Source organism: Haliotis rufescens, unplaced genomic scaffold (assembly GCF_023055435.1).
Source record: "Haliotis rufescens isolate VD_foot unplaced genomic scaffold, xgHalRufe1.0.p SCAF_3, whole genome shotgun sequence".
In the NCBI taxonomy this organism is placed as follows: domain Eukaryota; kingdom Metazoa; phylum Mollusca; class Gastropoda; order Lepetellida; family Haliotidae; genus Haliotis; species Haliotis rufescens.
Genome location: NW_025964001.1, coordinates 6,268,810 through 6,285,436, shown reverse-complemented (window position 1 = coordinate 6,285,436; position 16,627 = coordinate 6,268,810). Strand labels below are relative to the sequence as shown.

At 38.5% G+C, this 16,627-nt stretch overlaps 2 protein-coding genes across 2 annotated transcripts; both read left to right on the top strand.

Moving 5' to 3' along the window:
• The first annotated feature begins 247 nt into the window (after window positions 1-247).
• On the top strand, window positions 248-2,877 carry LOC125384324. Its single transcript, XM_048403302.1, has 4 exons — window positions 248-524; window positions 1,486-1,679; window positions 2,483-2,650; window positions 2,866-2,877. The coding sequence occupies exons 1-4, from the start codon at window positions 266-268 to the stop codon at window positions 2,875-2,877; spliced, it is 633 nt and encodes a 210-aa protein (XP_048259259.1). The 5' UTR covers window positions 248-265.
• A 2,659-nt stretch (window positions 2,878-5,536) lies between these two features.
• LOC125384435 (glutamate receptor ionotropic, delta-1-like) lies at window positions 5,537-9,454 on the top strand. Its single transcript, XM_048403612.1, has 4 exons — window positions 5,537-5,852; window positions 6,211-6,428; window positions 6,734-6,999; window positions 8,079-9,454. Exons 1-4 carry the CDS (start codon window positions 5,585-5,587, stop codon window positions 8,308-8,310), a joined length of 984 nt encoding a protein of 327 aa, XP_048259569.1. The 5' UTR covers window positions 5,537-5,584; the 3' UTR covers window positions 8,311-9,454.
• Window positions 9,455-16,627: the final 7,173 nt, after the last annotated feature.

The following is a 16,627-nucleotide window of genomic DNA, read 5'->3' as shown; positions in this document are numbered from 1 at the left end:
AATATCACTTTATGAACTGTATATCAACCATTATTGAAAAAAAGGTCCGTTCCTGAGAATAATACCTTCTGTGGAGATTCGGTCGTCAAATCAACTGATTCATTCCGAGCTCGTTATAGCGATTTGAAACCTCTAATTGACTAATCGGAATCGATCATTTTACCATAACCATGTCACATGAGAACATATTCTCTGTATTTTAAGAAGTTTTAAACTTGATTCAGTGCGAACACTGCTTCTACCCGCCGCCGACGAAGTCATCATAATGAACAGAGAGTTGTGTAACAGTAGAATCACTGACATGATACCGGAATTGGTTGACGTGGCCTTAACCTGCCATGGTGCCTACACTCCAGCACTTCCAATGTCGGCGTGTAATGATAATACGGACTTGGGGCAAGAACCTGATGGCGCAATGGATATATTTGGACACAACAATGTCAACCCAGTCATTAAGATGTTTCCCAAACTGATCAGCATGCTGGAATGGAACATAGTGTCCATATTTCACGACTATGGAATGGGTGAGTACAAGAAAGGTATTCCGTTGCTCTGAGGAGACTAAAAGACGGCACCTTCTGGAAACAAAAGTATATAACTGACATGAACACTGAATGGATAAATAAAGGCAAACTCGGTTAGAAACCCGGCTTTCTGGATGATTATAACTGTGAACGTCCAAATATATTCCTTTGTAAAATATATGATTCGATAATATAGAAATTTGCTAATAGGTACAATTACAATGTTTCATAGATTGATGTGAATAATTACAAAATTTACATGGCGTCTATCAATTAAAACGTGTCAATTAGAGAATCGTCTCGAATATCTGCTGAAACATTAAATCAAAATACTGATGAAAGTTATGTAACTGGATCACTGAAAATTGGTGATGACAACAGGTGTTCGCGAAAAGAGTAAACATTCAAAAGTAAGCTCCAGTGAGTTGTGAAAACTCCATGTGAAGGATATGACATTGGATGGCATTGCGTATATCAAGTTGACAGGCAACGTTTCGTATTTCGTAAATTGCTCTGAATGTGTAACGGTACACCCAACATTTCTGCAATGACTACACCAAGCCTTTCGTGGTGAAACCTTCATTGAATATTGATTATTTGCAAGAAAAGTGTCTTAAATGTGAATACAGTGTACATGAGCTAGTGTTCCTAAGGTCATAAGCTGAAGCTGGTGGTTTATTGTTCGACATGGGGGAAAATTCACGATGGGAAAGTCGAAATAATTACTCTTGTCGTACAGATTGGTAAGAAAGGCTGCTATCACAATGAGGAGCAGATGTAGAGAAGACACTGAATAAGATTTCTAAGTTGTTTCTTTGATTTCAAACCCTGTTGGACAGATGAGGTGTTGAAGGAAATGAGGCCATCTAAGTATGATAACGATGATCAATACTAAACAAAGCTTGATGTACATTATTTAATTATTCTGCTCAGAACTACAAAATATAAACAATGTTCGCAGCACAGGCAGTTACAACTCTCTCTGACACGCTGTCTTCGAAAGGGATAAAGGCTGTCACGTACATTATCGATGGTGACGTGACATCGGATGCCTCATACAGACAGCTGTTGTCACTCTATAACAACACCACGGCTAAGAACAGGAACCTCCTCATTATGTGCCAAGTGGACTGTTTCAACAAACTGCTCAAACAGGTATCCGAAACTAAACTATTTACAATGCGCTTTTTGTGTGGATTCCGTGTTAAGAGGTCCCATGATGTTCGTGGACCACCCGATCCCGTTAGTCGCCTCTTACGACAAACATAGTCGCCTCTTACGGCAAGCATGGATTGCTAAAGATCTAGAGCTATTCTTTCCCGGCTCTTCACGGGCGGGTCAGGCTAGGTGACTTGGTTGATTGGGCGTCATCGTACCTCAACAGCGTGGATCGTTCTTCTCAATATCTATCACTGTATTGGCTGGTCCTAGCTTATTTACAGACCGTGAAACAGACAAACCTTAACTCGACATCGACTGGCTCTATTTAAAATCTATTTATCGTGAAGGGCCGACCATTTGATATTCTGGGGTTGGGTGGGGGTGAAGAGGCTGGGAATTTTAATTGAGACAATATATTTTTTTTAGCCACAGCTTCAAAACCAGGTATTTGTAATTAACTGGTAATTTGAAAAAAAACAACATTCTTCTTGAAACAATGTTGTTGTTTTTTGTGGCAGACATTTTCTTTTTTTTCAACACTCTGAAGCATAATCATTTTTTAAAGATTTTTCTGATTTTTTTTTTTTAAATTGATCTGCGGATAACTGGATAAACATGTTTGAGATTTGATGACTTCGCGTTAACGAACTTTCACTATATCCTGTACAAGATAATAAGACAATACGAAAACTATTATAAGCTTTGTTGAGTGTATTAAATTAACAAAACAAGATGCATAGCTTTATGCATACGATTTCCTTTATCGATGGGTGAAATAATAGCGTAATTGTTTTCAGGCGAACGTGTTTGACAAAAGGAATCAGAACAGGACAGCGATCTGGAAGTTTTCAAAATGGCTCATCTATCAAGAAAATGTCTCAGAAGTGTGTCTTACCCATGACCTTGGAATAGACAATCTTGCTTTGGTCACGGTGCCGCTGCCGAAATCAAGTGGATCCTTTAGTGTAATATGCATGTACTCTCTCGACACATATATGACAAAAGTGTGCACAATTAACCCGGCCTATATTACAGAAATAAGAAAATACAAAGTATACTACTCAAAAGAAGTAAGGGATCACCTGATTCTTTCATATGACAATAGTTAATCTCGCATGCCATGACAGATTAACATTACCAATAGGAAAGAATCGGGTGATCCTTAACTTCTTTTGAGTAGTATATTAAATAGCAAGTTTCCCACAAATACATTTATTTATGAAATGACTTCATTGCACATTTAAACCGACTACATGTAATCATGACGCAAATATCACATACCCCAACTAATTGCTTTAATGCACTTTACTGACGTGTCGTGCTGAATATAATAAACTGTATAACGTGTCTCCAATTAAGCATGCAACATTTTGTAAACTGATGGAAATGGAAAAATGTATTGTCAATTACGAACGTGGCGAGTTCATGTTTGTTTTGGGGGCACGGATGGCCCAGTCGTCTAAGGAGCTGCTATCTCGTTGTGCATACTTGCGTTCCTTGAGAACCCCACACATCTCACGATTGTGGGTTCGAATCCCGGTTCGAATCCATTTCCAGGTCTGTCAGCACCATTACCCGTGCTCGTTGATTACACTAAAGTTGTAAAGATGTAGCTCTGAGACCTGCATCACATAAAACATTAAACTGATTCGCCCTAAAATAATTGGAATACTGTACAAAACGGCTTTAAACCCAACACAATCACTCACGGTTATTTTGATATGTAGATATCACTTATGCTTCGACTACTTTCAGCTTGATCTCCATCAACATTTACACAATGTCTACAGCCAATGTGTCGATAATGCCACGAGTCGAGGCTATGTCACAACCAGACACGACATGGTCCAGGTAATGTCAGTAACAGGTGGAATTTTGTGGATGCAGACATACAAAAGTATGCCGCTTAACGTCATACATATCTAAAATAGTTTGTAATGATTATTTTATTAAGATGTTTTATTGCACTAATTACAAACATTGCGATAATTGCGACATTAGCCTTAAGGAGATAAAACAAATACTGGTCGGCTCTGTATACAACAACGTTATTTCGCTCGTCCACAATATTTATTCAAGCTATGTACTACACATTCAGATGCTGGAGAAAGACACGGAGAGTTGGCAGGGACGGATAGATACCTTGTTATACAGACAGGAAGGTCGAGAGTTTAGCCCGGTTGGATTCTTTGATCTGGAAGGACATCTAACTCTGAACGTAGAGGTCTTTCCCAACACCGACTTTGGGTTTAATAGGCGCACACTACATGTTGGAACCAATATAGTTAGTTGCTTTGTTACATGAATAGCTAATGCGATGTTAAATTATTACATAAGCTTAAAATGTGAGAGTCGCGTGATTATCTTATGCTCACTTCACTATACTATCATATCGAGTGCTTGCATTTCATAATTAACAGTGCGCGAATTGCAATACGGTAGCAGATAGCTTATTTTGACAGTGATTTGAATGTGCGTTGAACAGGCATTTATTGGCTGACACATTTTGTTACCTATGTCAAAGGTTCTTGAAATTTATGTTCCCTTGAAACAAAAGAAAAAATCTTTTATACTTAACACAATCCATGAGTAAGATTAAACTGTTGTAATGTTGTAATGAATAGTTCATTCTTTATAGTGGGATCCATTTGTGAAACTATCGGACACAACGAGTTCTGGCTTTGATGGGCTATGCTTCGACCTTCTTGAAGAAATCTCAGCGTTGCTTAACTTCACGTACGTATAACAATCGAAACTGATAAGTCTATGACTCTATACAAACACTGACACGGCTGTATCCATAATTACGACTACAGACTACAACACTGACGGGATGGTCGGGTAGCCTAGTGGTTAAAGCGTTCGCTCGTCTCACCGAAGACCCGGGTTCGATTCCCGACATGGGTACAATGTGTGAAGCCTATTTCTGGTGTCCCCCGCCGTGATATTGCTGGAATATTGCTAAAAGCGGCGTAACATCACACACACTCACAACAACACTGACAATAGACTCAAATATGACTTTCTATACAATGTATTGAAACTTTCTGTAAAAGTTTGTTTGAATGTGAATGTTGTTTTATGTCGCACAGGACGAAGACATATAATAATCGCATCCGTCCCAGACAAACATACGGAATACGGTGTCAGCATCACAAATACCTACTCCTCCTTTTATGGTTCTTTTATTACTTGATGTAAACTTTCAAAAGTGGCATTTCTTGGGAGGTGTCTTGTGACCAACTAAATTTCAAACATATTTGTCCATGTGATTAAATTCATACAGAGACCGTATGCCAAACGTATAGTTGACTGACTATAGTGGGGAAGCATGGAACACTCTCGATCAAGTTTATTAGGAAATGCAATCTATGGTAGTACATTACGCTTGTTAGGGTGTATGTTGTCCTTATTTTTTTTATCCTCTCGTGATCGAACAGTTGCACGATTGTAACAAATATGATTCGTTATTATCCTATATAATTGCAGTTACACTGCCACTATTCCGGCGGACAAAGAATTCGGACGGGTTCTAAATGGATCATGGACAGGGCTCATTCTCGGACTTGAGAAGAGAGTAATTCTATATCATATCATATAGATGTGTGATCATTTCATATAATTATTTCGAGAGGAATGAGTGCCCAATGGATAAATCTCACACCATTGAGATCTCTCATTTTCATAATCTGTAACATACATCTCAATATACACTTTGCTTGTAATTTCACAAACATGTCATAGATAGTGTCACACACATGAAATGAATAAACCGAATCCGAACAATTTTAAAAATTAACGCGATTCTTGTCAACGCAATGCTGACACCTACCTTTATCTTTCAGGAACTTGATCTGGCGGTAGGACCATTGACCGTTACAGTGGAACGAGAAACAGTGATGGACTTCACATTCCCTTTTTACTATGACCATGCTGTGGGCATCTACAAACTTCCAGACCCGAATGGAACAAAGTGGTTGAAGTTGATAAGACCGTTTAAAGGCACGGTTCTCGTGTGCTTAGCAATTTCCTTGGTTGCTGTTGCAGCCTTGTTGTGTGTTATGGAAATGGTTGGGTCTTCCTTGAAAAGTAATAGCACCACATCAACAGGAAACAAATACTTCCAGGAGAGCCTCTGGTACCTGTATGGCGCTATGTTATCACATGGTAAGGCCATACATATCGCCTGGGATAACAATTTCCATGTAATGGGTAATCATGTTCGTACACAGCATGTACGACTCCTACTTCCACAAATGAGGAAAACGTGTTCATATTCCAGGCTTTTTTACAATGTTTACTTTTTCACATTCAACTTTCAAATCACGTTTCATGAATACTAAAAGAAATTACTCTTTCAAGGGTTTACGCAACATAACATCATTCCCATTGACGTTCTAAATTTACATATCATGATTATTACTATTGTATCGCCAATGCGATGTGAAACATTAACTCACTCACTCACACAACCAGTGCATACATCATTGGGTTCCATCTCTGTTAATGCGTACAAATGTTTCAGGTGGCAGCGAGCAACCCAAATCTGAGTCCGGGCGTATTCTGGTTGGGTTTTGGTGGTTGTTCTGCATTGTAATCGCTGCTTCTTACAGTGGGACTCTCATTGCCTCCCTCACTGTGAACAAAGAGATACTGCCATTCGACAACATAGCAGATATAGCATCGCAGACTGATTACAGCTGGGGCACCGTGGGAGGCAGTTCCTATGTTACATACTTTGAAGTAAGTGTTTAAACACTTGGCCGCATTATGCATAAGTTTGTCTATTTCTGAAAAATTAGTTTCTTTTAAGTAAAAACTGTAGGAACTAGATTTAGGTTTGTAAAGTTAATGTTTTGTGTAAATAAGACCCAACATACTTGGCACGTTCTCTGTCATATATTAGTTATTAGTTTATATATATATAAAGTGTATTCTGTTTGACCATGTATGTATGTATGTGTGTGTGTGTGTGTGTGTGTGTGTGTGTGTGTGTGTGTGTGTGTGTGTGTGTGTGATTTGTTTGACCATGTGTTATATTAACTTAGAATGACCCGAGTGAATCGAACAGAAAGATCTGGCAAGGGATACAAGGATTCCAGGGTTATGATAATGATGTTCTGTCTCAATCTGCGGATGTCCACATGAAGAAGGTACTGGAAGGATCCTATGTTTTCTTCAACGACAATGAAGCTTTGACTCCATGGAAGTCACAGCATTGCGACTTGGCATTCACCAAGGAAACATTTCTTCCCTTCACGTATGCTCTTGGACTTCCCAAAGAATCACCTTATGCGGATATTTTTTCTAACGTGTATGTTGCTATCTGTAGTTATAACTTTTATGAATTTGTGAGTGAGATTGGTTTAAAGCTGCTCTGAACAGTATTTCGGTTATATCAAGAGTGAAAGATGTTCGACTTGAGATCGATGACGTTTACTGTTTGCTGAAACCAATGAGAACGGCTATGTGACTGACAAACGAACAATTATTATAAGGAAAAATCTTCGATTCCAGCATATCTAAGGGGCGCAACATTGTACAGCGATACCACTAGGCCATAAATGCCCCCTTTCCCACATATATGTAAATATATCAGTAACTTTTATGTATCATAACAGATGGTTTCGTGAATATGAAAATATGAAATTTCCATAAAAGGACCAAAACAATTTATATAGAAAATAGATAAAGATCGAACGGTCTTCAAAATTAACTCCTGCTCAATTGACCCTCGGCTAGAGGGATAAAATAATTTTCGCAGACATCACATGGTTGTGTGGGGAGATATTTTGTGAAGCTCACAAGGAAGGATAACATTGTTTAACATCTTCATTCCAAGAAGGGGTTCATCAAATGCATAAAGAATGATCGACAGAATGTCATCTCTCAAAAATAATGTGAACATTTCGATTCCCGTTCCACAAAGCGATCTCATCGGTGCGATTGTATATGTTCGTATTTTGTTAAACGGCGAGCTGTTGTATCAATTCTGGAACACTGCACATACACGTGCGGGCTAGGGTATTTTTTTATAATCTTGTTATCACTCTTGTTTGTGTTTACATTTATATATGAATATGGACATAACAACGATAAAACCATTTGCAGAGTAATAAAAAAAATCAAAGAGGCCACTGCAATAACCCGACTATGTAATACTCATGTGCTGCTACCATTTGTTCGTAACGGTGTTCTGCCCCAGCGATGACACACGTCATAAACACATGCCAAGTCAAGTCAAGTATTCACCTGAACAAGATCCGGAATATGTTATAATATACAAATTCAAGAACACCTATTTCTTGGCACAATGAACCCGAAATGTGATGACGTTCGAGATTCGAAAAAGTACTGACGCCATCTCATTTAAACTTTGCTTGTTTTATTCAGGATGTTGAAAATTGACCAGAGCGGACTGTTCATTAACTGGAGAAGAAAATGGTGGCCACAAGAGAATTTATGTCTTGAAGAGGGCAAAGCCAGTGCTCGAGCTATAGCACTTATGGACATACAGAGTGCATTTTATCTGATTGCAATCGGTATTTTCCTGGCTGTCTTAGCCTTAGGAATCGAGAAACTCGCAACATATTATGTCCCCAAAAACGCCAAGTTAAATGTGTAGCTGGAAATGCTGGAAATGTATTTTCTGGGGCTCCAGATGGCATCCGGCTATAAAATATTTCAATCCTTACACTCTATTTTAACGTTTGTTTAGATTGTTCATGTTTGGAACGCCGGCATGCAATTAAAGGGAAGTTAATGCTTACGAATGATTTGGAAAGTTGTTAATCCGGGCTTTTTCACTGTTTACGGAACCGTGCAGATAAACCGGAGTTAACTGAATATACTTTCTCTTATAAATGAATAGACTGTCATCGTTAGGCCCACAATAACTTATTTGCTTTCACTGAATGGCCATGGGCAAAACATTTCAATGGAGGTAGTTAAAATACATGATTTACATACTTTATGAGTGATCTGTTCTGTCTAACATTGCATGATTGACACACATACATGTAGATCACTTGCGTAGAAAAAGAATTTGTCTGAAGACGTTAATGTAATGTATTTGCATATTTGGTCATGAAGTATAGCTTGATACATTTACGACGGGTAGTATCGTATTTGAAGCAAATGAGAAGGGAACTATATTCGTCTTCTATTATTTGAACTTTCATCACATATACCATAACGCTTGCAGCATTTGGTCTTACCCCAAGAAATCATTGACATGCTTATAAATGAACCAATTCCACAGCGCTATTCCGAAAAATGTTCCATGGAATATATCCTTGATAGGAGTCAGGTTCTCCATCCTACCAAAAGGAACTAAGCAGATGACGACGCTTTGGTTACATGTGCAGCGCAATTTAAACGATTTTTGAAATACCTCCTTCAGGTATATATCAGTATGTGACCACCTCTATTTGGTATCCTTGGTACATCCATTTCTCCTTCCCTGATAGTTTGTTTACATACTGAATAAGATTTAATGCAGAGTTATGTTTCTTTACCAAATCGGAAACTATTTCGGTTTGCAACAGATTAAAGACTCCTGTAAGTGTTCAAATGGTTTAATTTGACATACTGACTTCAGAAAATGCGTGATTTCATAAACAAAACCCATGAATATGCCAAACAGGAACAACAGGGCTGATGATCTCGTCGCGTGAGCGCTGTCCATTGCGATTTCCCTCTACCACTATCAAACGGGTCCTCTGTCTTGCTGTAATCCGACCCCATACCATAACGCTGCCACTGTAGACGTGCCTGACGGTGGTTTCCTGTCAAAATGGGACGTCTGGTGGGTCTTCTGGCGACAATCCCTGCACATCTGAGGCGACGACGTACGGTTTGTGAAGATATTCGTCGAAGGCCAGGGATACTTCTTGCAGTCACTGTTGCTGGCTGGAATCGATTTTGTAGTTGTGTTGTTCGAATTCAGTTGTCTTGTCGATTATTGGTTACGCGAGGCCTGCCACTCCGAGGATGGTCTCTGACCGCATTCGTATGTTGCCAACGTTGCCATAAACACCAAATGTTGTTTCTGTGGACGTTAAATTGTCTTGCAACATCACGTTGACTCGATCCTGCTTCAAGCATACCAATGACTCGCAGACGCTCATTTTCGGACAGGCGTGGCATTTCGTAGTGTTGAATAATTGCGTAATTTTGTTGTTTTTCTGAGTGGTTGTTGTCAGCACGATGCTGAACAATGCATATGGAATCCCGTTGACGCACATGTTTTTATGCCCATTACTGGGTAGTGAAATGCATGGGGCTTGCATAAAAGTAAACTTTTGTATGGAATGCATGCTTTTCTGTAGCAGTTGCGTTTTTGTGAGTTGATTCCATACATGTACTACAATATTGAAACCGAACTTTACTTGTTTGAAAAATACACTAAAATATTGGTGTCACAGGAACTTTTGTTGTTGAGTATATTTTATTTAAAAATCTTTCGAATGAGTAGTGTTCACAGTATATTATCTGGTTCGTCAAGTTATTGTACTTGACACCATAAAGACATCCTCACAAAAACCAGGATTAAATAACTGGATGCTGTTTACACAATTCTGTATCTGCATAGCTAATCCATTAATGAAGCAATGTAGTAACCTAAAATAAATCCTTGTACACCAGATTTACAGGAAAACGTGTCGGACATAATGTCATAGTTTCGAATGCATGTTTTTACAAAGTAACAATGTCACTTGACATTTCACCCAGTTACAACTCGAATCATTTGATATTAATAATGACAATATTGTGTTCCTATCAACAGCTTTAGAAAAGTTGCATGGAATTTATCCCCCTTTGTTTCCTATAAACTTATGACTATATGATAAAACATGTTCCATACTGTAGACAGATCCTATTGAGACTCCAAAATATTTTCGAAATACCGACCTTTGTTGGTAATAGAAATGTATATTTTACTAAATATACGCAAGAGAAAGATGTTCTGATGTTGTTTGTTGCACCTTGTTTGTGTAGTGGAATAATAATCCACAATGATCTGTCTTCGTGCAGATATATAGTTCTTCATGTGTACCTTTGAAGAATTCTGATATTACACAATCCAAACCTGGGGATTTTTTGCGATTTAGCACTTGTATACCATCAATATTGCACTGCCATGTTATTGGGGAATCCAGGATATAATCGTGTCCTCTCCATCTTCTGTGTCTACCACAAAGTGTTCTTCTACTTCATGCATATTGTTAGCTGGAAACGATTACGCTGAGATAGTTGAACCACGCCTGTATTTAGTAATGTGGTAGCAAGACAACAAACATTTTATTGGAATGTGTATTGTGAAATAGTTGCAATTGAATGAGTACCGCTTTCATGAATAAACAGTTGTATACGTTCACTGTAAACTTATTTATTTACTTATATACACAACTTATTAATCATTTTGGACAAAAAACAGCGACACAACCCTTTCCTTATCCAATAGAAATCTCTGCATAAAGCAGAGTCGATTGTACGATTCCGACTATATCATGAGCATGTGCTTATGAATCACTATCAAATATCAACGCTACCAGGTGTTCGCGAAAGGTGAGCGTATCGTGCCCCACCATTGACACCCGTCGCAAACACATACGAAGACAAGTCAAAATGAAGGGAAGGGAAAGTTGACTATTGAAAAGTAGAAGTCATCCCTATTATCATACTGTCTTGAGGAGAGTGTTGTGTCACTCTGAATCTTTAGAATCTAAGAAAGCATGCGTGTATAAATCACTATGTTGATACTAGGTGTTCGCGAAATGGTGAATGCGCCTTGTCCCACCGGTTGCACCCGTTTCAAGCACATGCACACAAAGGAACATATAATTAAAAAAGGGAAATGCATCAGACATTAGGTTGGTCACTGATACCCCACATGTATAAAACTTCTCCACATGTCTACAATGAGATTAGTTCATTAGCTCTTAAAGTAAAGTATGATTATTGTTCTTAATAAAGTACGATATACATGGCGGTAACTGCTGACGGAAAGGACGTCGATTGTAAATGAGTAGCCTTGTTCAAGCTCACACATAAATGTCTGTATAAATAATGTCCACTGTCAAGTGTTGGTTTTACCCTCTGTGCGGTTATAAGGAGAACAATCTCAAAGTGTCAGCCACAAAGGATCTTTTTAATTACTGTTGTTTTGAAGGAAATTGAATTTTTGATGCAGTTTGTTTGATATGTTTTGTAAACATATTAATAAATAACGTTTTACAATTGGTAGAACAAATTAGTAACTGAGATTGTTAGTGGGTGTAAATGTGTTAAAAACATTGTTCCCCTGAGAGGGTATTGTAAGTATTTAAATGCATGTCGTCGTATATATTTGTCATTTTGATTTTGTAGCTAAAACTATCGCCAGCGACTGAAGGGAAGATGTAAGTCCTGCTTGGGGATCATGTAGGTAGCAGAGTTACCGTAAGTCTCTTTGCTCCCTAGTATGGTGATCTTCCTTTGGTCCCCGGCCGCGTCATGCCAAAATACGTTAAAATATGGTAGTTATTGTTACCCTGTCTGGCGCTCGGCATTAAGGTGCTAAAACATGGACTGGTCGGCTCGAAGTCAGTATACGGTCTCTGAGTGGGGTATTCATCTTAAACTGCGGCATGGTATCTCAGCGGGCAAGGACTATAAATAGGCATCAGTCCGGACTAGCACACACACACACACACACACACACACACACACACACACACACACACATCGCTATTTTAGTGCAATAATCTTGGACGCGACATTAAGCCCCATTTCACCACACCTCACCACTTTCTTTGGTTGAACAAGGGATGTAGTTCTATTGAAATGCAACTTCTTTATTACAATGACTGCGACATTTCGGAAAAGATACAGCGTTATCTGACAAGAATTGAACATAAATGTGAAATAGGGAGGTTATATACATATGGATAATTGATGTTTATACAAGATAATATTTACATAACAGAAAAGGTTAAAGTAAAAAGCCAGAATGATGTACATAAATAGGATGAGTAAAACAATACCGTGACTGATATGGACAAGTTGATTGGAAGCCAGTATAAGAGAGGGATATATATAGGCATAATGAAAACGGAAATGAGATTAAGATTGTTTAGTGATGAGCTCATTGTAGGTCTTTGGAAGTAATAACCCTGATCTTTATTGATGGCTGATTGGAGTCTTTTGATGTGGAAGGATTCTATGTTTCCTCATCTTAGTAGTTTGCATCATTTCTGGTGAGTACGTTGATATTGTTCCAATGGATGCTGGGGTCTTGATGGGCTTGGATATGGTCAGAGATGCCGGATTTCATTTAAACAAGAACCAAATAGACTTACAAACAATCAACATGACGGTCGAGAAAAAACATATATGGTTAATAGATATCAGTAGCACAATTATATTATATTAATTATATACCAAGGACCATTTATATGCGTTCCCGACTGCCGCCAGAGTGTTGTGTGTAATGCGATAGTCAGGTGAACTGGTGATAATAGTGAGTCCAGTGCTATGATGGATTCCTCCTGATGCTGGCAGAAATTACATTGAGGGATTTAGATGAGGCGAAAGTTTTACAGCCAGTAATCCCGAGACATTAGCATCTTAAATGGTAAATAAGGGATCGCTCTTAATTGAGTTGGGTTCAACACAGCTTCAACACAGCTTTGAACAATTTTCCAGTTATATCACGGCGTGTCAGCTTTAAGTGGGAGAAAAGCTCGAAGTGAATGAATTCTTAGACGTTTACGGGGCGGTCGAGTAGCCTAGTGGTTAAAGCGTTCGCTCGTCACACCGAAGACCTGGGTTCCATTCCTGACATGGGTACAATGTGTTAAGCCCATTTCTGGTGATATTGCTTGAATATTGCTCAAAGCGGCATAAAGCTATACTCACTAACTCAATTAGACGTTTACCACTTTGTTGAAACCCACGAAAACGGGTATGACGCAGACAAATCTCGAAATATTATCGGGGTTACCTCGGATTTGAACCCACAATTATAGATTTTAGAATTTGCAAAGAAGTCTGATATTATATGGACGTTTCCTACAGACGCTTTTGTTGAATCTTATACCATATTCACAGATTCACAGTTCTAACACAAGACAGGCGTGAGTGAATGTTTGAGTTTCAAAGACTGCCTATTATAAATCAACCCTGTTCCCGGTACTCAAACAATACTGAAACATATTGGACGAGCGATCAGGTATCAACAACGTTGCCCGTGTTCCAAATTACATAAATAATTCACACATTGACTACTGACCCCCACACAGACTCGGTTATTGACAATCGAATCTGAATCAAAGGAAGACATTTTCCTCGGCAATAGCGGCATATATTGTTCAATTGATTATATGAATATGTACATACTGTGTTCTCCCTTCTAAGGCTATGGGTTATTAATATCCATGAATGTCATTAGTGGTTATCCGATACACACATCTGGCAATGTTCCAATCTGTCAAGCAGTTAGCAAACAATTTAGACTGATATGATATCAGTTGGTCTTGTAGATGTCAGTAATATGTTGGTAGGTAAAAAGAGTCATTGTTGACAATATTATTATAATGTTGAATAGATCCGTTAAAGACATATGATTAAATATAGGTCGTAATTTGATCATTCAGTTTTTTTACCTTTTAAATGTGATACCAGTAGTTGACTGAGATATTCGTGATGTTCAACATCACTTTGATAGTGTTTGTTAATATACAGTATAACTAAAGACATTTCTCGCCGCGAATAGGTGCAAAATTGCTGATGCGGCATTTTTCTCATACATATGTGGGGACATGGGTGGTCCAGTCGTCTAAGGCGCCGCAACTCAACGTTCAGAGTTGTGTCTCTTTTGGGCATGCCAGAAACTTTGATCGAGGGTTCGAATTCCGGCTCGCGCCCATTATGGTTCTAGGTCTGTCAACAAGATACCCGTGCTGGTGGGATTCACCAAAGTTGTAGGCGTCTGAGCACTGCATCACTTCGGGCTTTCCTCCCACATTAATTAACTGGATATAACAGGAATACTGATCAAAAGCGGCGTTGAGCCCAACTCATTCACTCACATATATAAGGAGTGACTGATATATTCTATGCCCAAGATAGTTGGTTGGTTGGTTTGTTGTTTTACGCCGCACTCAGCAATATTCCAGCAATATGACGGCGGTCTGTAAATAATCGAGTCTGGACCAGACAATCCAGTGATTAATACCATGAGCATCGATCCGCGCATTTGGGATCGATGACATGCATCAACCAAGTCAGCGAGCCTGACCACCCGATCCCGTTAGTCGCCTTTTACGACAAGCATAGTCGCCTTTTACGGCAAGCATGGGTTGCTGAACACCTATTCTACCCCGGATCTTCACGGGTCCTATGCCCAAGATAGAAAGACATGACCTAAAGACATTAAAATGATTAATACTTTCAGCATTCAACTAATTATGTACGGTTAAACAAAAGTGTTGTCATGAGCACCTGATTACTTAACAATTATTATGGTGCTGTTCACATTCAAAAACTCGCTAACATCCAAATTGTGTGCTGTGCATTAACATCCACGTGCAAATTGTGTATCATGACCTTAAAGATGAGGAGGTGTCTTCATGAATATGTTTTATGAAAGGTGCTTATTTAATTTCAGAATACATCTATATTTGTGACCAACCGTGAGACGAGGCACCTTATGGGTGATAAAATCACATTTTGGCTTTTCTTTATAACTACAGCATCTTCCTAACACAAAAATACAATTCACAAGCTTCAATCTATATATTGGTTGTAGTAAGTTGACGTCAAACATCTTCACGACGTCATAGCACAATTTTTGTGTCCTTGCACCCAAATTGTCCAATTTCTCCTGGTGGGTCACAAGTATTAAATTTTATAGGATGCGCATATTCAATTAGCATAACGTACAGTGAAACCTATTTAACTCGAACACTTGACACTTAAACTTGACATATCGTAAAAGACGAGGTTTTAAGCTTATGATCTCGAATAGGCACTTTGGGTGTTCCGAACTTAGGATAACTCGACATGCTTCTGAGCTGAGGAGATTTCATGTTATACTAATGATGTCCAAACAATACTATGACTAATCAATGTTACATAGGTATGTCACACCGTTTTTCAGGAGAATAATTGTATGAAAGGATTTGATTAGAAACTGTAGGACTTCCATTCACACATCTCTTACATTACCGTTTGCTATGCCATCTTCTATATTGTCTTGCAAACGTTACAGAAATTACAATATACTTTCCGTCATATCTTTCTATTATCACAAAAACTCACAGCCCAGCCGAGGTAAAGTTATTCTCTATTATGATTTATTTTATTAGGAAATCAGTTTTGTCTTCTTATTGACCAATATGTGTGCTGGGAATATGGGGATTATTGATCAGACAGGTGGGCAAATCTCATGAAGGTCACCTGGTTGGTTTTCAAGCACAGGTAAATATATGATTTCTCCGAATTGTTTATACAACAGAAGGTGCAGTCTGGGATCCTCATTACCGCCAATCTGATCAATGGTGAAATCATTTTTAGTAAATAGTTTAATAGTTCGTTAACAATCACCAATTCATTGATCGTATGTCAACTGTCGAACGTATCTAAGAAAATTGAATAAAAAAGAATGAAGTATTTTGCCTCCAATTTGTCTTATGTATGGTAAAAGCAGCTTTACACATGATGGTCATTGACTTACGTTTCCTAGTGTGTATGTATATTCTTCATTGGATTGTCATTGCCACGTTCAACCCTGGATTAGCCATATACCAGTACACGAATCAACCTTACACGTGCAATATACACTTTCAGCTTGTTGTTTGTAAAGTGAAGTGTGTATTCATTTATCAACTATTTCAGTAGTGACGGGTGATCCAGTGGTTTAACCAATGTGCCTCGCATGTTCCATGTTCATCCAAGGG